General features: G+C 34.8%; 1 protein-coding gene across 2 annotated transcripts; it reads left to right on the top strand.

Annotated features, from left to right (window-relative positions):
- The first annotated feature begins 3,918 nt into the window (after positions 1 to 3,918).
- Positions 3,919 to 16,712, top strand: LOC112004941 (F-box/kelch-repeat protein At3g23880). 2 transcript variants are annotated; one of them, XM_065772503.1, is made up of 2 exons: positions 3,919 to 5,206; positions 16,662 to 16,712. In XM_065772503.1, exons 1-2 carry the CDS (start codon positions 4,047 to 4,049, stop codon positions 16,663 to 16,665), a joined length of 1,164 nt encoding a protein of 387 aa, XP_065628575.1. In that variant the 5' UTR covers positions 3,919 to 4,046; the 3' UTR covers positions 16,666 to 16,712. The 2 variants fall into 2 exon arrangements, with proteins under 2 accessions (XP_065628575.1, XP_065628572.1); XM_065772500.1 differs by lacking the exon at positions 16,662 to 16,712 and adding an exon at positions 9,904 to 10,145 and having other exon boundaries at positions 3,920 to 5,206.
- Positions 16,713 to 22,937: the final 6,225 nt, after the last annotated feature.

Genomic DNA, 22,937 nt, shown 5'->3' with positions numbered 1-22,937 from the left:
GGTGTTGGTTTTGACAAACTTTGTTGGAAGCCGGCCAACAGTAGGGGTTTTGCGGTGAGTAGGTATTATCATTTATCACTCCCTATCTCCCTCTACCGCTAGTTTCTTCCTGTGGAAAATGGTGTGGCAATCGAAGGTCCCCTCCCCCCCCCCTTTTTTTTTTTTTTTTTTTTTTTTTTTTGCATTTGACATTATTTTTGAAATATTTTAATTAGTTGTCATGTTTGCAAAACTATGTAGCAAATTAGCATCTCGAGACTCTAAAACTCGAGTTCAAAGGTTGAACTCGAGTTTTTAAAACTCGAGTTGCATGTGATGGCAATCTGATGTGGAAAAAAATCCACATGGATTCGAGTATTTAAAACTCAATTTCCCCATTCTCCATATTCCACGAACAGACAAACTCAATTTCCCCATTCTCCATATTCCACGAACAGACCTCTTCTTCTTCTTCCTTCCAGATTTGATTCTTCTTCTTCCTGCTCAATCTAGTCCTATGTTCTTCTTCCTTTCCACTTCTTCTTCTTCCTTCCTAATTTGGTCCTCAGTTCTGGATCTGATCTAGTCCTCTGTTCTTCTTCTTTTGTCTATCTAGATCTTCATCTATAGAAATCAAGTCCTATAGACTTGGGTTTACTTTTTACAAACTTGAGTCTATAAAACTCAAGATCTATATGGCAAAAAACCTCCAGATCAACAAGTGAATTGAGTCTTTGAGACTTTAGTTTCAATCAATAAAACTTGAGATGCTACTTTACAGAATTGTTTCTAAGGCATGCTTTTTTTTTTTTTTTTTTTTTTTTTTTTTTTTTTTTTTGGATAGAAAAGCTTGCAATTTCATTAAACGTGGGTGGTACCCATAGAAATTACATCTGAATAAATCTGCGATACAATAATAGGGGAAGTGTCCTCCACCCAGATCGTACACTCAACAATATCCCTGGCATGCTTTGCCATTAGGTGAGCTGCTACATTGCTATCCCGTTTAGTGAAGCTAGCCATCCACGAGGTGAAAGCTGTCAGCCACGTTCTCGACCCTGCTATGATTTGTTGAATGGAGACTGGAGCAGGTGTCTCATATGTCAAACCATGAAAGACAATCTACGAGTCTCCCTCAATTATGACATGCTTAAGTCCCAACTCCCATGCAAAGATGATCCCACATTCCATTGCCTTTGCTTCAGCTTCTAAAGCACGCAGAGGATAGTGTAACTTCTTTGAAAGTGCACCCATGATCTGTCCTCTGTTATTTCGAGCAACTACTCCAATTCCACAACACCCAGTGTCCTTGAAAACTGCACCATCAACATTGATCTTATACCAGTTGGGCGGTGGGGGCTTCCAGGGGACAGGCGCTTGAGCAAGTCGAGGGCCAAGGGAATTTGTTGCTTGTTTATACTCCTCGATGTACCTGCGAGCATTGTTTACGATAACGGTTGCAATTTTGGAGGTGCCACCATAGGTAACATCATTTCTATTCTTCCAAATGCCCTATGCAGTTGTTGCAAGGATTTCCAACGCAGCGTGATCATGTTTCTCCTTCAGCAGCCAGAAAAGGTCTATGAAGTCCCTTGGTTTCCATAGAGGTCTAGGGGGTTGTACTTCGAGAATGGTCCATACCTCTCTAGTGAGGTCACAGCCCCAGAAGATGTGCTCTGGCGTTTCAATTGAGTCACACAGGGCACAGTCAACCTTTATCGGAACATGGCGGTCTCTAAGTCTCGTTTTTTATGGAAGGATATTTTTGCAAGCGCGCCAAATAAAGCTTCTAATTTTATTTGGGCACTTTAGGCTCCAGATAGCCTTCCAAGTTGTGGCCATAGGCGAGTTGTCAAAGCATTGGCCATTGTCTTGGCTAGTTAAAAGTCTTTGGGCAATACGATATGCACTTCGCACAAAGAATTCGCCGTTTGCGGTGGTTGACCAAATCTGATGGTCCTCCGTAGGAAGGGCACTAAGTGGAATGCTGAGTATTATTTCAGCTTCATAGGGAAGAAAAGTGTTGCGGACTAGCTCTGTTTTTCAAACATGCAAGTCATGGTCAATAAGGCATGAGACTAGCTCGCCATTAGCTAGGTGGAATGCTCTTCTCGGACTGATAACTCTGAACGTTGTTGGGACGGGAATCCACTTATCCTCTCAAATTTGAGTTCGCATTCCATTTCCTATGCTCCATCTAGCCCCTTCAATAATAATGGACTTGGCTGCCATGATACTTCGCCAGGCAAAGGAAGGTCTTTTGCCGATTTGAGCATTGAGAAAGGTGGAGTTATCAAAGTATTTGGCCTTGAAGACTCGGTCGAACAGAGTGTCATGGTTTTTCAAGAGGCGCCATCCTTGCGTTGGCACTCGGCGCATATGACCCCTTTGAGTGGGTCAGCATGGTGTCAGAAGGTCTAGGGGGGTCCCTAGTCATGTGGGGCTCACCAACCACCCTTGCCTCGTGGGAGGGTTGTGCTCTTTCCGTCGTTCTATGGTGGTTTCCGTATTTTGGTGGTCGGTGGGAGGAGTCCAGCATATCCTTGTTGGAGGTACGCTTGAGTGGCTCGCCTTTAAGCCAAGCACCATACTGGGGCACTGGCTTCTCTTTTCCAATGGTGGGTGAGTCGCCCTCTTTGCATTCTTTCTCGCCATGACCGAGTTTTCCATAGGCGTAGCAAAAATTTGGAAGCCGTTCATATCTGAAATAGACCCAACTCTATTTATCATCTTCGACAGTTAGCTTCTTTCCCCTTAGAGCACTCACAGCAGTGATGGCAAAATTTTAGCTATTTAGCTACACAAAAAGTCACTTTATCTATTTTAGCTACACACATGCTACAGCAATGGATCTATTTTAGCTTTTAACACAATAAAATAATACACACATCACAATAAAATAATATAATCACTACAATAAAATAATATATCCTACTACCCAAAAATAACAACCAAAGCACCAACCACAACCACTCTACCTTCAACCACAGCCACAGCCACCGCCACAGCCACAGCCGCCACCACCACCACCACCACCACCACCACCAGTCCACAGCAGAGAAAAAAAAAAAAAAAAAAAAAAAAAAAAAAAAAAAAAAAAAAAAAAACCAAAGCTTGGATCGACGGAAAACCAAAGCATTGGGCGGAGGAAGAAAGCGGCGGCTTCAATGATGAAACCCAGAGCTTGGATCGACGAATGAAACCCAGAGCTTGGGTTTGATCGGCGGCTTCAATGATGAAATCCAAAGCTTGGGTCTGATCGGCGAGATGGGTGTTTTGGCGAAATGGGTGGGGAGATCGGCGAGATGGGTCGGCGCCGGTGATGGGTCGAAGCTGGGTTGGCAGCTGGGCTGTGAGATCGGGCTGGCGGTGGAGGAAGAAGAGAGAAGATGAGGAAGGTGGAGGAAGAAAAAAGAAGAAAGAGAGAAGCCGGAGAGATAGAGAATGGGAAAAGAATATTTAAATGAGAGATGAGAGAGGAATGTAATAAAAAAATAATTTTTTCTTTTACCTGTGAGTTACAGTACACATCTAAATATAGATGTGTACTGTAGCTGTGGAGCTAAATCTTTTAGATTTAGCTCCACTGCTGCGTGATGTTTTTTGTGATTTTAAACTAAAAATATAGCATTATACCAATATAGCACCACTGTTGTGAGTGCTCTTACAAGCTTCTTACCAAACATTTACACTAAGGCATGCTAACTAATGCTATTATCTCCCAAATGCATGCTGGCCTACAAATTACCTCCCATATTTTGTCCATTTTATTAGTTACATTACGTGGCCATTAAATTCTACGTCTCTAATCACATCTCATACTCACTAAAATGTATTTTGCCTCAAGTGTGTTTTTGACAAAAGGCCTTTTAAATTTCAATATGATTTCTTTTTTAAAGAAATACTGTAGCAATAATTTCATTTTTATTGGAATCGAAAAAGAAAAGAAAAGAAAGGAAGGATATAATTGTCTGCGGCATGCCACAAGTCCACAAAATTGAAGATTTTCCCAACAGTCTGAAATTGGTAAAGCCGAAAAAAAAGAAAGAAAGAAAGAAAGATTAGGAATGTTGGAGTATCTGCCATACGAAGTGTTGCTGGAGATCCTGCATAGACTACCCGTGAAATCCCTAATTCAATTCAGGTGCGTTTCCAAATCATACAACTCTCTAATTACAAGTCCTGTCTTCATCAAATCCAGTTTCACTCGATCGCACTCCGATTCCAACAAATTAATTGTTAGGTATTTGGATGTCAAATACCATATAGAGCGCTACAAATTAATTTACGAAGACAATGACAAAAATGACTCCTCATCTGAACAGATTCAAGATCTTGAGTTACCACTAAGGAGTAGTAGTCGGGACTATTTTCGATTACTCGGTTCAGCGAATGGATTGTTTTGCCTCCACGAAGAAAACCGCTTTATTCTTTGGAATCCTTGTATTAGAAAATTTATTACCCTTCCCAACCCTTCTGTTACTTACTTCCTTCCTTGTTATCTAGCAATTGGGTTTGATTTGAGGACCGATGATTATAAGGTGGTGAGAATTGTCTATCAAAGTGTAAATGTTTGGTACGAAGTTGCCAAACCACCTCTGGTTGAGGTTTACTCTGTTAGCGAGGGATCTTGGAGAGTAACTAGTGCTGGTGACTCATATCCGCCTAGGATTTCTATTAGTAATTGGCACCCACAAGCAGCTTATTTAAATGGAGCTGTTTATTTTGCGGCGAATGATTGGGGTGATGCCCAGAGTTTAATAGTTTTGTCATTTGATTTGGGTGATGAGGTTTTCCGCTTGATATCCTTGCCAAATGGTAAATTTGGATTGGATGCTGATATTGGGACCTCAGTATTCAATGGATTGCTTTCTCTAATATGTTATGGGTATCAGCATCTGAGCACCGTCAAGAGTTGTTCTGTTTGGGTTATGAAAGAGTATGGTGTTGTGGATTCTTGGACTAAACAGTTCACTATTGAACTCAATATGCTACGTTGGGAAGTGTTACGTTTCTTGAAGAATGATCATGTATTAGTGCAGAAAATAGAATCACATGGTTCGAAGCTCTTGTCATATGACCCTGAGAGCCAACAAGTGAAGAATTTGGGGTTTTATAGAAGCCCATATTATTCTTATGCTGATAATTATGTGAGGAATCTTACCTTACTTGACAAACCAAATGATGTAGTTTCCAAGAGAAAAGTGAGCAAGAAGAGGAAGTGCAGGTAAAAAGGCTCGATTCAAGTATTCAACTAAAAATTTCAGCATTTACATTCCTCAGTTCTATCTTGTTCTTGGTATATACTAGATATTTTTGTGTTGCTATAAGCAAATATTAAGTTTCAAACCTCAGTATATGGCTTTTGGATTTAATTTGTTCTTGAATGGACATAAAGACTAAAGAGTAGTCATAATTTTTAAATTTTTTTTATAGGTAATGTAGCAAAATTTTATCAATTTAGAGGGAAAAAAAAAAAGATCCAATGTACACAGGTAGTATATGAGAGAGGGTCTTAGAGTCTAACAAAAATAACTCTAGTCCACAAACTCCTTGAGAAAGAAAAAAAGACAGCCTGTTCAATGCAGCCATCCAATCATACAACAATCACAGCAAAAACAGTTTCAACTACAATGATGTACGTTCTGTCCCCTCAAAAGTATGTCTATTTCTTGTCAAATAGTCCACATTAAACATGGAGGGATATCCCCCCAAATAATATTGGACTGATGATGGCAAAAATCCCCATTGTGGTAGAAGAAGATGCTCTAAATAGTGTTCAAAATTGTTAAATATGATTTTGTGGTTTTGGTTGATGACGGGATGAGTCATTCGCAAGCACGAAATGGTAAATCTAAATGAAGACTTATGTTATTATCTTTTTCTATATGCTGAAAGTGTCACATCCAATCCATATTCTGTATGAAAATTTGTTTCATTTTCCATTTCATTAGGCATGCTTAGATTTTTCTGCTGTGATCAGCCTTTGCCTTCTGATACTGTGTTGTGTACCTGACATATTGTTTTGCATCAGTGTAAAGTCAGTAGAGTATAGCATTAGGCCAAACATAAGTTGCTGTAACCATGTAACTGTAGGTAGAGTCGTGTTTTGTTAGGGGTTTTTATTGATTAAATGTGTCATGTTGTATTGAGCGTGGGAGTTGCATCGATCTGACGTGACCCTAGTGACAACCTTAGGGTTTGTTTTAAAAATGTAAAAAAAAAAAAAAAATAATGAGCAAAAGCCACTTTTGGTCATTAAATTTGCCTCATTTTCCTATTTAGCCAGGGTTTCTAAAGTAGTAATGGAATCCTTAAATTTTTAGAATGATACATGTTAATTTGGACACTGACATTTCATGTGATTGGGCACGTTTATGACTAAAAAAAAAAGAAGGTTCTAAATGGTTTAGAAATTGTACACCGGTAATCTTGGTGGATTACAAGTGCCATGTGAATACCAAGATGGCTTATAATTGCTTCGGGTTATTGACATGGAACAAAAAAAGAGGATAATATTGTCCACTTTTCTGAACTTGAATTTGTTGTATAGTTCTCTATTTTGCTGTTGGAAAAATACAAATTGGATTATTTTACAAATTTTTTACTATTTTGAAACTCTAAAGCCGAAACTGAAAAATGGGAGAAACTCTCAGGACCATAAGTGGTGTTTGACCAAAAAATAAGTATTGTTTTGTTTAGCTGAACTATATGAAGTAGACTATAGTCTATTGACTCACTTTGGTTGTTAGTTGATGTGGAAAGATTATTGACATTAATGGGGCAAGGAGGGTAAATTAGACCTTGTATTACTTCTCCAGTAATTTTTTTGGCTTTTCTATGGAAAATTGATTAGGTTTTTGCAGAGAGGACTTTGGAATTGAATTATGCCTATAGAATAGGATTGTAATTGGGACCTTTTTCTTCTATAGAAGTTTTATTTTACTGATCAAACAATTATTATATTCGAATGGTGTTGATATTCTTTGAAGCTATTATAGGCTTGAAAGTGAATGTTGGTAAGAGTGAGATTATGCCAGTGGGTGAGGTTGGGAACTTGGATGCTTTGGCTTGCGTTTTATGTTGTAAGGTTGGTTGTTTGCCCATGTCTTACTTGGGAATGCCTCTTGGGGTTTATTTCAAGGATGCTTTGATTTGGAACCCTATTATAGAAAGGATGGAGAAAAGGCTTTCAAATTGGAAGTGATTATTTTTATCAAAAGAGGGTAGGCTTACTTTATTGAAGACCACTTTGTCGAGCCTTCCAACTTATTATCTTTCTTTGTTTACCATTCCACAACATGTAGCGGACAGATTAGAGAGGATTTAGAGGAATTTCCTTTAGGGGAGATCTAATGAAGTTTTTAAATATTTGCTTGTTGCTTGGGATAAGGTTGTTTGGCCAGTGGAGGCAAGTGGTTTGGGGATTCTGAGGATTGGGCTTTTTAACCAAGCTTTGCTTGGGAATTGGCTATGGCACTTTGGGAAGGAAGTTACCCATTTATGGCGTCAGGTTATTGCCACCAAATAAGGGGAGGTTAGTGGAGGTTGGTGCACTAGAGTTGTCTGAGGGACACATGGCTGTGGGTTGTAGAGGAAGAGAATTGGAAAAGATGCAGATAGTTTCTTTAGTCATGTGGTGTATGCAGGCGGGAGGGGGTAGTCGCATTCAATTCTGGCATGGCCCTTAGAGCAGTCCTACTTCTTTGAAAGAGTTATATCTGGAACTATTTGTCTGTGCTGTGGCTCAAGAAGCTTTGATTTTTTTATGCACTAGATAGGGGTGGTAGGAGTTGAAACTTACTTTTCCGTCGTGCATTTAATGACAAGGAAACGGGGAGATTTTACTCTTTTTTTTAGCATGTTTCTACCAGAATACCAAGGGGGGAGGGTGATGATGTTCTGATTTAACAGTTGAATCGTTGTGGTATTTTTGATGTGCGCTCCTTTTATAATTCTTTATTAAAATCCCCTTTTGTTTCTTTCCTTTGGCTAAGCATTTGGTGTATTAAGGTACCTAAAAGAGTGTCTTTCTTTTTATGGACTGTTGCTAGGAATGAGATTCTTACCATAGATAACCTTGTTAAGAACTTGCCTCTTGGTGTGATGAGGAAACTGTGGATCACCTTTTACTCCATTGTAAGTTTGCAGCCAAAATTGGAATCTAATTTCATTTTCCAAATAAAAAGGTTCTAAATCGTTTAAAAATTTTACACTCGTAGTCTAGGTGGATTACAAGTGCCATGGGACTCCCACAATGGCTTATAATTGCTTTGTGGTATGAGGATAAGATTGTCCACTTTTCTTAACTCGATTTTGTTGAATAGTTCTCTATTTCAATGTTGGGAAAATACAAGGATATAAAAAGGAAGAAAATGGGGTAATTGGGAAAACTTCAATGACCAAGTTGGATTATTTTACAAAATTTAATACTTTGAAACTCTAAGCCCAAACTGAAAAATGGGAGAAACTTTAAAAACTAAAAGTGGCGATTGCCTTAAAATAAGTACTGTTTTGCTTTAATTGAATTATATGAAGTAGACTCTGTCTTCTGCACTCTATTGATTGCCCAAGAACTTTTCAAGACCACTATCTGGAATCGTTCAGATTTGTTAGAGATAGGGGCCCAGATTTCAGGTTACTTTGTGTGGGTTAATGGTACGGTGCATTTGAAACCTGTGTTTACTAGAGAGGCACAAGACTGGGAGTTGGAGTCAATGACTCATTTTTTGGATGATTTCTATGCTGCACAGGTCAATCCTAATGTCTGTGACAAATTGATTTGTCTTCCTTCTCCCCAAGGAAGGATTTTAGAAAGAGGTATTATAGAGTGCTTCAAGTAAATTCTGAGGTTCTGTCCCTGTTTCCTTGGAAGTGCATATGGAAATCTCTCTCTCCTCCTAGAGTTTCTATCTTTGTTTGGGAGGCTGTGCTCTAGGGAACATATTGACAACAAACAATATCTGGAAGAGGGGTTTTGTTATAGTGGATTGGTGCTGTTTATGTAAATCTGATGGAGAATCTGTTAGTCATTTGTTCCTGCGTTGTCCTTTTGCTTCCGAGTTGTTGGCATTCATATTTTGCCTAGTTGGAATTGCATGGGTCATGCCTAAATCTGTTGAAGCCAAGCTAGAATCTTGGGTTGGAATTGCATTGTCCATTTTGCTTACAAGTCTTTAGTTGTTGCTACCCTCATCGAACTTGTTGATTTTAAAATGATGTGGGCCTTTTACATTCTTTGGAAAAGTTGAAAGAAGCAATTGTTTGGTTAAAATTCAGAATATATACATTTCAAATGTATGTACAAGACAATATGATACCCTTAGCGTTAACATGATTTGTCACTTTACCCACTTTCTCTCTCTAGAACTGGTTTATATACGTCAGTACTTTCTAATTCCGTTTCTATACGGGGAATTCTCCTACTTGAACTAATGAATTATTATTACACTTTGGTTATGTTTGTTTCATGGATAATCAAGGGAAAGAAAATGAATTTTTGGAATATTTTCTACTAGTCAACTATGTTCATGGAGTATGGCTGATAATGCGAGAAAATTTGCGTTGGCTCTTTATAGGATTATTGATTTGATTTGCGTGTTTTTCTGTATCTTTTTTGTCGAAGAATTGATTGGTTGATTGGATTATTGGTACCATAAAATTGGCACTTCTTGGACAGAACTTAGTTTGTAGTTTGTTATGGTTTATTACAATATCCTTAATGTGACTATGTTTTTGAAGTGAGTATGAGATATAGTTTGTAATGTGACACAATTCTTGTCTTTTTATATTGTTGTGTTGGTAATTTGATTGTTGTTATGACATGATTTTGGAGTATGGTTGGTAATAAGAGAAAATTTAATTTCTCTAATGATTGTATAGATTGAAAATTAATATCTTTTATGTTTGTCATCTATGTTGCAGGTAATAACACTACATGGAAGGACTGAAGGATGCAGTCGTGTAATGTGGCAAGTTGGCAGCTGTTATTTTTTTTCTAAAGAGCCTTTTCTTTTTCTTTTTTTGGGTTGGCTTTTGCTCTTTGTCAAGCCCTTTTTTGATAACCGCTCCTAGTCAAGCCTTCTTTGTTTGGAAAGGATAATTTTAAATTTTAGACTAAATGTAAAGTATAATCACTAATATTAGGATAATTTTGATTTTTTTTTCATATATAATTAAAGATATTTTATTAAAAGAAAAGAGTACTTCATATTTACGAATCACGATGATAAATACTATCAGAATATATACATTTCAAATGTATGTACAAGACAATATGATACCCTTAGCGTTAACATGATTTGTCACTTTACCCACTTTCTCTCTCTAGAACTGGTTTATATACGTCAGTACTTTCTAATTCCGTTTCTATACGGGGAATTCTCCTACTTGAACTAATGAATTATTATTACACTTTGGTTATGTTTGTTTCATGGATAATCAAGGGAAAGAAAATGAATTTTTGGAATATTTTCTACTAGTCAACTATGTTCATGGAGTATGGCTGATAATGCGAGAAAATTTGCGTTGGCTCTTTATAGGATTATTGATTTGATTTGCGTGTTTTTCTGTATCTTTTTTGTCGAAGAATTGATTGGTTGATTGGATTATTGGTACCATAAAATTGGCACTTCTTGGACAGAACTTAGTTTGTAGTTTGTTATGGTTTATTACAATATCCTTAATGTGACTATGTTTTTGAAGTGATTATGAGATATAGTTTGTAATGTGACACAATTCTTGTCTTTTTATATTGTTGTGTTGGTAATTTGATTGTTGTTATGACATGATTTTGGAGTATGGTTGGTAATAAGAGAAAATTTAATTTCTCTAATGATTGTATAGATTGAAAATTAATATCTTTTATGTTTGTCATCTATGTTGCAGGTAATAACACTACATGGAAGGACTGAAGGATGCAGTCGTGTAATGTGGCAAGTTGGCAGCTGTTATTTTTTTTCTAAAGAGCCTTTTCTTTTTCTTTTTTTGGGTTGGCTTTTGCTCTTTGTCAAGCCCTTTTTTGATAACCGCTCCTAGTCAAGCCTTCTTTGTTTGGAAAGGATAATTTTAAATTTTAGACTAAATGTAAAGTATAATCACTAATATTAGGATAATTTTGATTTTTTTTTCATATATAATTAAAGATATTTTATTAAAAGAAAAGAGTACTTCATATTTACGAATCACGATGATAAATACTATGTAACTTAAAAGATTACAAAAGAAAGAAAAATAATAATACAAGAATAAAGTGATTCTGTGAAATCCAAATGGAAATGGTAGTAAGACTCCATGCATGAGACCAATCAAACAAAGTTCGAAATATCACTGATTCCAACTAAGTTTAAGATTTGTATGTATAGTAACAAATAGGTTTGATTTACTTTTAGTACTTTTTTAACTAGATTCTTATTTTGTTTTAATGAGAATCTATCACTTGTTATTATATATTTAAAACAAAAAGACATTCAGTTAAAAAAATATTAGAGGTAAATTAAATTTATTTAAAAAAAGAAAAAAAAAGGTCTATTTTGCTTGCTCTTTACATGATAACTGCATTAGACATAGAAAAAAAATTTCAAATGTATGAGGGGATAAAGTTAAGCTCCAAACAAGTTTGGGGGATTTTCCTCGTGCTACTACTTGATGTTTTATAAAACTATCCATTTATATAACTTAAGCAAGTCACAACTCACTCAATAAAAAAGTAATATGACTAAAACTACACAGATCTCTTCAATCACCATAGAAACCTTGACAAGATTATCTCAAAGTAGTGAGGTGTAACATGCAAATAAGCACTAAATTACTAAACAATTTAAAAATGATTGAGTTCTTTACTAAACAATTTTCTATTGGCTAGTATTATTGTAACTGTGAAGGTTGTACATGTGAGAAAATTTCATTCTAATGACTTGGCATCTAGATTGATTTGAGTGTTTTAATGGACCATTTCTACATAAGACCTAGTCAAATCCAAACGATTTATGACGATCCGTTTAACCAAGATGGGATTTACTTTTTATCACCTAGCTAGGTTTGTGAAATTTGAAAAGCTATATCTATAAGTCCACTTTATTAACTTCTTTACTGATTAATGGATTATAGCATGATAATTTAAAAATGAAAAAACCTAAAGATTTTTTTTTTTAAATGCACTTTTCTATCTATCTACTTACCTCCAAGACTTCTATCCCATTCTCAAAAAAAAAAAAAAAAAAAAAGGACTTCTATCCTATCAAAAGACTAATATGTTATTATGAAACCTTAATTTTGATGTATAATGGCTAGTTTAATGTAGGCATATGCCTCTTTTTTAATTTAAATATTTAGGAAATGATATCTCAAACTCATTTTTATATATGTTTTTTTTTAAAAAAATTTGTACGACTTTGCGATTTGATCAGTGACCCACTACTTGAGCTGATGGCTTGTGTAACTTATTTTACTATTTAACTTATTTTTGCCACTATTCATGAGCCCCACTGCACTTTTTGGTATTATTTGGATTTCACTGTACTATTTCAGCTAACTTTTACATTTATTTATAGTACTTTTAGTAAAAAATTTTCAATTTCAAAAAAATAAGAGAATTCCAAACAAACCTTTAATGACTTAACTTACCAACTTGGTCAATATCTGGTTTAATAACTATGCACGTGAGTTGGAGTACACATGTTTGGAGGTGATTGGTTTTGGGGATCAGTATAGGAGTCAAAGGAGAGATAAAAGCGTTGGTGATTAGTTGACTATAAAATAGGAGGGAAGCTTCCTGGTTTCTCTCTAACTCTTAACTATCTCCCAGAAGAACTGTTGCTTGGGATACTGCAAAAATTACCCGTCAAATCCATAATCCGATTAAGGTGCGTTTCAAAATCATGGAAAGCTCTATTCACAAGCCATGCTTGCATCAATTCCCACCTCACTCAATCACTTTCGCTTCTTTCCAACTCCAATGCATTAAATTGTTGAAAATTAATTCACGTTGGCAATGACAATGACAATTACTCATTTAATCAATTTCAAAAACGTGGAATCGTTCAGTTTTCGGGTTTGATCCAAGGACCAAGGTGGTAATGATTGCACTTCCATGTAGAACAGAAGAGGAAAGCAAGAGGATAAGTCAGTTCTAGTTGAGGTTTACTCTCTAAGTGCTGGCGCGCATTGTTTCCAACTGGGGTTAGTTTTAAATATTGGTTGAAACCGGCTGCTTCTTTAAATGGAGTTGTGGCGAATGATTTTGCAATGACGGTCATCCGTTAGTTTTGTCATTTGATTTGCATGATGAGGTTTTTCGCGTTATATCCTTGCCAAATGATGAATTCAGAGCTAATCTTGAGATTGATACTTTAGTAATCAGGGGATCACTTTCTCTAGTATGTTGTGATTTTACGAACAATTAAGTGTTCCGTGTGGGAGACGAAAAGCTATGGCGCTTTTGATTCTTGGACTAAACAGTTCACTATTGATCACAACGAAGGAATTAGAAGGATAGTAGGTCTCCAGAAGAATGGTCTTATATTAGTGGAAAGACAAGTAAAACCATTTTCTTCTGAACTCTCTTCCTATGACCCTGAGAGCCAACAAGTGAAGGATTTGGGGATTTGTGGTGTGCCACACTTATTTCGAGTCATTGATAATTATGTGGAGAACCTTGTTTTACTCGACAAGCCAAATGATGCAGTTCCCAAAAGGAGAGTGCACAAAAAGAGAAAGAGGAAATGCAGGTAAAAGCATGATTCAATTCAAAATTTCAGAATTTACGTTCCTCAATTCTACTTATTCTTAGTATATACTAGATATTGTGGTGTGGCTATAAGTAAATTTTAAGTTTCAAACCTGAATATACAATATTTATCTTGTTGAATACGATTTTGTGGTTGAGAATGATGACTGGATTACACATTGCAAGCAAGAATTTGTATATATTAATTAAAGCTGATGTTGTTATCTTTTTCTATATGCTGATTCATCACAGCTAATCCATATTCAATATAAAAATTTGTCTACACCTTCCACTTCATTATGCCTGCTAAGATTTTTCTGCTATGTTCAGTTGTTTCCTTCTAATACTGTGTTTTGTACATTTAAATTCAACAAAGTATTGGATGAGTCCAAACATTTAAAATTTTTCTGTAACAGTCAACTGTGTAACTTTAGGTAGAGTCATGAATTTTGTTAGGGGTTTTGATTGATCAAATGTGTTGTGTTGTATTGAGTGTGGGAGCTGCATCAATCAAGTTGACCCTAGTGACAATCCTAGGATTTATTTTAATAACGTAAAAAATAATTGGCAAACACCACTTTTGGTCATTAGAGTTTTCCTCATTTCCCTATTTAGTCTAGAGTTTCTGAATTAGTAATCAAATCCTTAAAGCAGTACTGAATTTCAGGCACACACCACTTTGGTCCTTAAATTTTCTCCCAATTTTCACTTTAAGGACCAAAAGTAGCAAAAATAAGGACCAAAGGTGGTGTTTGCCCAAAAATAAGTACTGTTTTGTTTGGCTGAATGTATGACGTAGACTCTTTATCTTCAAATTAAAATGTGTTTCATCACACTCTTTTTGATTGGTCAAGGTGTTGGGGTTTTTCTAATTGTTCATCTGTCCTTGAGTTCCTAGCTTTGAAGAGTAAAATTTTCATATCTGCTGTCCCTAAATTAGTGACAACAAATTCTTCATGCCTTACCTTTTAAGGAAGGGATTCTCCCTGTCAAATATCTTGGATTACCTCTCATACTAGGGAAACTGTCTTAGAAGGATTGAAAGTTGCTTTTGGAGAAGATAGCTGCTAGAATAAATTCTTGGACAACAAAAAAGCTATCTTTTGCTGGTAGAGTCCAACTTATTCAACATGTTTTGTTTGGGATTCAAGTTTATTGGACAAGCTATTTCATTTTTCCTGCTAAGCTCACTAAGGACATTGAGAAGCTTTTAAATTCCTTTTTATGGAGTGGCTCTGATCAGGCTGTTCATATGGATATAGTAGCTTGGACTCAAGTTTGTTTGCCAACAAAGGAGGGTGGCTTGGGGCTGAAAAGGGTTAGGGAGGGACTGAAATAGGCCTGCAATAATGAAGCACATTTGGATTTTGCTTGTGCAAGCTGGCTCCTTGTGGGTGGCTTGGATACACAAATACTTCTTAGAAGGGCAAAGTTTTTAGGAACAACACCCCACCCCCCCAAAAAAAAAAGAACTGCTCTTGGAAAATTGGAGATGGGAGTAGGGTCTCTGGCATGATAATTGGCATCCTCAAGGGGCCCTTAGTCATAAATTTGATACTAAAGCAATATTTGCAGCAGGCAGCTATCCTTCAGCTAGGGTGTGTATTATTGTTAATGGTCATTGGCAGTGGAGGCCTCCTCGATCTATGGATCAAAGTCTTTTACAGAAGGAATGTCAGTTGGTTCCCATTCATGGAGAAGACACTATAATATGGACTTTACTAAAAATTGTATATTTTCTTGTAAATCTTCTTGGGAAGCCCTTAGATATAGAAGCAATGAAGTTGATTGGGATAAATTGGTTTGGGATGCTGCCATCATGCCAAAACATGCATTTATTTTTTAGTTAGCTATTCAGGATAGGCTTTCCACTTTTGATAGATTAGTTAAATGGGGCTGGCAAGGAAATTTGTTGTGTGGATTCTGCAAAAACAAGTGTGAATCCAGGGATCATATTTTCTTTGAATGTTCCTTGTCAAGCAGGATGTGGCAGCAAGTAGTGTGGGAATGTTTATGGCAGCAGGTGCCTGATCACTGGGGAGCAGTAATTGATTGGGGGTTATATTTAACAGGTAGAAGTATACAACCAAGAGTGGGGAAATGGCTATAGCATCTGCTATATATCATATCTGGAGGCCTAGGAACACTTGTAAATTTTCAAAAATTATGTTGACTGAAGAACAAATGGTTAAAAGATTTTTTTTTTTTGGAAATAAAATGGAGAATAGGGGCCTTTGTGCCTAAAAGGATCACAACAATTGACAGAAGTATGTGTGAAAGATTAGGTGTTAGACAATTTTTTTGTGGCATGGTTGTGACTGGTTTGGTGATGGTTGAGCTAGTAGTCATGTGCTAGTTGTAAAAAAAAAAAAAACAAGAAGATTTAGCAAATAGGAAGTGGCCTAGATGCTGTTTGCTGCTAGTAGGTTACTTGACTAATCCTCTAGGTGGAATGTAGTAGGTTTTCTCGGTATAATTTGCTAGTTTGGGGGAGGTGGTTCTGTTTAGTTTTCAAAATGGGGTTTGCAGTTTGTTTGCTTCTGGTTTGCTGTTTTGGACTTCACTGTAGACCTTTCTTTTGTTTTTTTAATACGTGTATATATATATATATATTTATATTTATATATTATCATTGTACTTTGGCTGTGTTTGTTTCATGGATAATCAGGGGAAAGAAATGAATTTCAGGATTATTTTTTAGTATGGTTGATAATACAAGGAAATTTTCCTATACTGTTTGTTGATTATGATTTTGATGTTTTATGTCTTTATTAATTTGTTGATTATCTTTACTATTACTACCAAATAAAAAATTAAAAAACAAAGACTGCAAATACAAATATTTAAAAAGGGGAATTGATTGGAATTAATTAGTTGGTAATAGGAGAATTTTATTTTGCTATGGATTTTATAAATTGAAGATTAATATTTTTTATGATTGTCATTTGTGTTGCAGATAACAACAATACATAGGAGGATTGAAGGATGCATTCGCGTAATGTGGCAATTAGAAGACAAGATTACTTAGTGTTCAAGATGACCAATTAAACTTAGTTCAAATCATCAATGATTCCAACTTCAGATTATAATTTTTTTTTTCTTTATGTATAGTATCACAGACACTATGGTGCACTCTTCCTTAGGCCAAGTGCTTATAAGGCAAGGGTGGAAGGCATCTCTCCCCGATGTGGGATTGAGCAAAACCATGCGGGTGGGAGCAAGGGTTGACCCTATCCATCCCAAAGTGGACAATACCTAATTGGGGTTCGAGACTAAGTTTCCTCCCACAGTAATAAATATAACTATTTCTAATGATAGCCACAGAAAATAATTTTATGCAAAATCATAGAAATAGTTTATGCAGAAAATAGTGAACAATTTTTATGAGAAAACAATGAACAGTTTTAATTAATGCAAAAAATAGATTTTATGAATGTAGTAATCAGATTCGAATATAGAGTAAACATGATGTGCATAGAGCAAATTTTATTAACGTAGAAACAGAATTTATCAATGCAGAAAAACAAATTCAATTATTGTGAAATTTAAACATGAAAAAGCATTTAGATTTGACGTTTAAATTTAGAACACATGATTTCACTAGGTGTTTTACGAGAAAACAGTGAACAATTTTTTTAAATAGTGAACAGAAAATAATTTATACAGAAAAGAGAGTGAACAATTTTTTAAATAATGCTGAACAGAAAATAATTTTATGCAAAATCGTAGAAATAGTTTATGCAAAAAACAGTGAACAATTTTTATGAGAAAGCAATGAACAGTTTTAATTAATGCAGAAAACAAATTTTATGAATGCAGTAATCAGATTCGAATATAGAGTAAACATGATGTGCATAGAGCAAATTTTATTAACGTAGAAACAGATTTTATCAATGTAGAAAAAAATTCAATTATTGTGAAATTTAAACATGAAAAAGCATTCAGATTTGATGTTTAAATTTAGAAAACACGATTTCACTAGGTGTTTTACGAGGAAACAGTGAACAATTTTTTTAAATAGTGAACAGAAAATAATTTACGCAGAAAAGAGAGTGAAATTTTTTTTAAATAATGCTGAACAGAAAATAATTTTATGCAAAATGCTAGAAATAGTTTATGCAGAAAACAGTGAACAATTTTTATGAGAAAACAGTGAAGATGGTGTGCAGAGAGTAAATTTTATTAATGTAGAAACAAATTTTATCAATGCAAAAAAATAGATGATCTGTACATCTAATGTAATTAATTTTCCATTAAGTTTACTCAATTTGGTATGCTCTTCAATTTTTATTTGAATTTTCACGATTTTACACACTCAATGAATTCAAATTTTTCAACATATTCGTACTATTTGTACCTCTAATGTACACAATTTTTCCTTGAGTTTTCACAGTTTTGTACATTCAATGAATTCAAATTTTTAAACAAATTCATACGATCTATACATCTAACGTACATACTTTTCCTTTGAATTTTCATTATTTTGTACTTTCAACGAAATCAAATTTCTCAACAATAACACAAAAACCATTTAAGTGCAATAATTGCGCCAATGCTAGAAATAGTTAATGCAAAAAATAGTGAACAATTTTTACGACAAAACAGTGAACAATTTTAATTAATGCAAAAAACAGATTTTATGAATGCAGTAAGCAGATTTGAATATACAATAAATATGATGTGCAGAGAGAAAATTTCATAAATGTAGAAACATATTTTATCAATGCAAAAAAATATATTTGATTATTATGAAATTCAAACATGAAAATGCATTCAGATTTGGTGTTTTAATTTAGAAAACATGATTTCACTAGGTGTTTTATGAGAAAACAGTGAACAATTTTTTAAATAGTGAACAGAAAATAATTTATGCAAAAAAGAGAGCGAAAAATTTCTTAAATAATGCTGAACAGAAAATAATTTTATGTAAAATCGTAGAAATAGTTTATACAGAAAATAATGAAAAATTTTTATAGGAAAAAAATGAACAATTTTAATCAATGTAGAAATTAAATTCATATTTCGAAATTAAAATCTCTATATCTTACAATGCTTCTATTTAAATAAATAAAAACATAAAAAAGCTACTTATTTTTATCTTTATGTTTATTTGTCAATTATCCTCAAGCAAAAAAAAACAAAAAAAAAAAAAATTTACACAGTACTCGAGTTTGGTAAACTCGAGTACTGTAGAAAAAAAATTTCTGTATTTTTTTATAAAAGGTACTTGAGCTTGGTATACTCGAGTATTGTGTTGCATGGTACTCGAGTTTACCAAGCTCGAGTACCACTTTATTTTTTTTAATAGCCAATTATATAATAGGGTACTCGAGTTCACCAAACTTGAGTACTATAAAAAGTGGTAGATTGCCATTTATTTTCGAAACAGTGGTTTTTTACTAAAAATTTCAAAAAATTGTGGTATTTGGCCATTTTGGCCCACATAAGATATAACGAGACAAAATTCCAAATATTTGAGGGGTGTTTTTTGAATTAATTCCTTCAATCTGCGTACCTTCCCTGGTAATAGCCATCAGATTTCAAAAGGCTCTAAAGACTACCCTCCGTAAAACATATGAAATGGATCAACAAATAGTCCATAGTCTCACAATTTATATAGGTGCATACAACACCTCCCATACTACTTTTCAAATGAAAGATGAGGCCCTCCTTGGGGCGTTAATGCACTAAAGACTCTTCTATCTTACTTTAAAGGCTAAAATGCAAAACTAATCTTCTAACTTTGCTTTTGTTCATTTCAGTCCTCTAAGTTTTAGATTTTTTCAATTAAAACTTTTCCATCAAATTTTGCTGAAATTTTTTGAAAAAAAAAATTGGAAAAAAAATTTCAATCATTAATTGAATTTTTTTAATTTAAAAGTTGAAAATTAACCACAACATATAGCAAAAGTTGATTGAAAAGCCCTAATTGAATAAACTTGAAAGTTAGAAGACTGAAATAAACGAAAACAAAGTTAGAAGACTAAAATAAAATCTGAAGAAACTTAGAGGGTCAGTTTTGCATTTTAGCATACTTTAAACAACCTCATACTAAGAATGAACATCAAAATGACCCCCCTTGAATTTTCATCTCATCCTATTGATTGCTAACCTCTTGGGGATATTTGAGTAGGGAAGATCTAAAAAAAATTCATTGACTCCAATTTCTAAACATGAAAACCTTTTAATAAATCTCACATTCCAACTCCATTTCACCCCATCTATGATTGAATTAATTGAAACATCCTTGTCCACTGAATATGCATATAAATCAGGTTGCAACTCTTTTATAGAATGATTCTCACACTAATTATCATGTGGAAACCTTACTCGAGTGAATAAAGTTATCCCAACCTACCATAATCCTCCATCATAGGTTACACCCATGCCTTCCTCTAACTGATTTTGAAATCTAACCTCCCCATTGACATTAATCCTAACGTTTGAAATCAATTTTAAAGTCCATATTTTTAGAATCCTTTTTGCATTTAACATTATTTTTGAAATATTTTAATTAGTTGTCATGTTTGTAAAACTATGTAGCAAACTAGCATCTCGAGACTCTAAAACTCAAGTTCAAAGGTTGAACTCGAGTTGCATGTGATGGCAGTCTGATGTGGAAAAAAATCCATGTGGAAATCAAGTATTTAAAACTCAACTTCCCCATTCTCCACATTCCACGAACATACCTCTTCTTCCTCTTCCTCTTTAGTTCTTTTCTTCTTCCTTCCAAATCTGATTCTTCTTCTTCTTGCTTGATCTGGTCCTTTTTTTGTCTTCCTCTCTTCTTTTTCTTCTTCTTCTTCTTCCTTCCTTCCTTCTTGATTTGGTCATTTTGTTCTGGATCTGATCTGGTCCTCCGTTCCTCTATTCTTCTTCATTTGTCTTCTAGATCTTCATCTATAGAAATGAGTCCTATAGACTCGGGTTTACTTTTTACAAACTACTCGAGATATATGTGGCAAATAACCTCTAGATTAGCAAGTGGAACTCACGTCTTTGAGACTTGAGTTTAATATTGAACTCGAGCCAATAAAACTCGAGATGCTACTTTACGAAATCGTTTCTAACATATGCAAATTACCTCCCATATTTCGTCCATTTTATTAGTTACATTACATGGCCATTAAATTCTGCGTGTTTGCTAAAATATATTTTGCCTAAAATGTATTTGCTAAAATGTATTTGCAAATTACCTCCCATATTTCGTCATATTCACTAAAATGTATTTGCTAAAATATATTTTGCCTCATTTGTGTTTTTGACAAAAGGCTTTTTAAATTTCAACTAATTTGATAAGATTTTTTTATTTATGAAATAGTAATAATTTCATTTTTATTGAAATCAAAAAAGAAAAGAAAAGAAAATAAGAATATTTAGTACCCGTTTGGATACTGAGTCTGCGTCTAGTGTCTGGTATTTCACCTTTTTTTTTTTAGAAAAGCGTATCATGCTTTTCCAATGGGTCTCGTGCACTGTTCACAGAACCCACAAACCTTTTTTTTCAACAAATTTTTCATTAAAAATGAGTCCCACAGTACTATTCACACATTTAAAAATTATTTTGTTATAGTATTTTCAGTTTTCAGCAGTATCCAAACGGACCCTTAGTTATTTACTGAAAGAACTTGTTGGGCTACAACGCACATAGAATTTCAATTTTTTAACGGGGAATTTTTTTTAGTAAGAGTTAATTGTCTGCGGTCTGCCACAAGTCTACAACAAGTGCTTCAAATTGAAGATTTTCCCAAGAGTCTGAAATTGGTAAAGCCGAAAAGAAAGAAAGAAAGAAAGAAAGAAAGAAAGATACGGAATGTTGGAGTATCTGCCATACGAAGTATTGCTGGAGATCCTGCATAGACTTCCCGTGAAATCCCTAATTCAATTCAGGTGCATTTCCAAATCATACAACTCTCTAATTACAAGTCCTGCCTTCATCAATTCCAGTTTCACTCGATCGCACTCCGATTCCAACAAATTAATTGTTAGGTATTTGGATGTCAAATACCATGTAGAGCGCTACAAATTAGTTTACGAAGACAATGAAAATAGTGACTCCTCCTCATCTGAACAAATTCAAGATCTCGATCTCCCACTAAGGAGTAGTAGTTGGGACTATTTTGAATTAGTCGGTTCCGCGAATGGATTGTTTTGCCTTCATGAAGAAAACCGCTTTATTCTTTGGAATCCTTGTATTAGAAAATTTATTACCCTTCCCAACCGTTCTGTTACTGTCATCTTTCCTAGCGTTTGGGTTTGATTTGAGAGCCGATGATTATAAGGTGGTGAGAATTGCCTATGAAAGTGTAAATTTTAGGTACGAAGTTGCCAAAACACCTCTGGTTGAGGTTTACTCTGTTAGTGAGGGATCTTGGAGAGTAACTAGTGGTGGTGACTCATATCCGCCTAGAATTACTATTAGTAATTGGCCCCATCAAGCAGCTTCTTTAAATGGAGCTATTCATTTTGCGGCGAATGATTGGGGTGATGCCCAGAGTTCAATAGTTTTGTCATTTGATTTGGGTGATGAGGTTTTCCGCTTGATATCCTTGCCAAATGGTAAATTTGGATTGGATGCTGATATTCGTACCTCAGTATTCAATGGATTGCTTTCTCTAATATGTTATGGGTACCAGCTTCTGAGCAGCGTCAAGAGTTGTTCTGTTTGGGTTATGAAAGAGTATGGTGTTGTGGATTCTTGGACTAAACAGTTCACTATTGACCTTAATATGCTACATTGGATTTATTGGAAAGTGTTAGGTTTCTTGAATAATGATCATGTATTAGTGCAGAAAATACAATCACATGGTTCGATGCTCTTGTCATATGACCCTGAGAGCCAACAAGTGAAGAATTTGGGGTTTTATAGAAGCACTTGTTATTCTTATGCTGATAATTATGTGAGGAATCTTACCTTACTTGAGAAACCAAATGATGTAGTTTCCAAGAGGAAAGTGAGCAAGAAGAGGAAGTGCAGGTAGAAAGGCTCGATTCAAGCATTCAACTAAAAATTTCAGCATTTAAATTCCTCAGTTCTATCTTATTCTTGGTATATACTAGATATTTTTATGTTGCTATAAGTAAATATTAAGTTTCAAACCTTAATATATGGCTTTTGGATTAAATTTTTTCTTGAATGGATATAAAGACTAAAGAGTAGTCATAATTTTTTTAAATTTTTTTATAGGTAATGTAGCAAAATTTTATCAATTTAGAGGGGGGGAAAAAAAAA

This window comes from Quercus suber, unplaced genomic scaffold (assembly GCF_002906115.3).
Source record: "Quercus suber isolate HL8 unplaced genomic scaffold, Cork oak 2.0 scaffold_5, whole genome shotgun sequence".
Taxonomy (NCBI): Eukaryota; Viridiplantae; Streptophyta; class Magnoliopsida; order Fagales; family Fagaceae; genus Quercus; species Quercus suber.
Note: the sequence above shows the minus strand (reverse complement) of the source record. Positions and strands in the feature narration are given on the sequence as shown.

What these genes read in the sequence shown, in the direction of transcription:
- LOC112004941 (XM_065772503.1), top strand. Translation starts at nt 4,047, where the DNA reads ATGTTGGAGTATCTGCCATACGAAGTGTTGCTGGAGATCCTGCATAGA.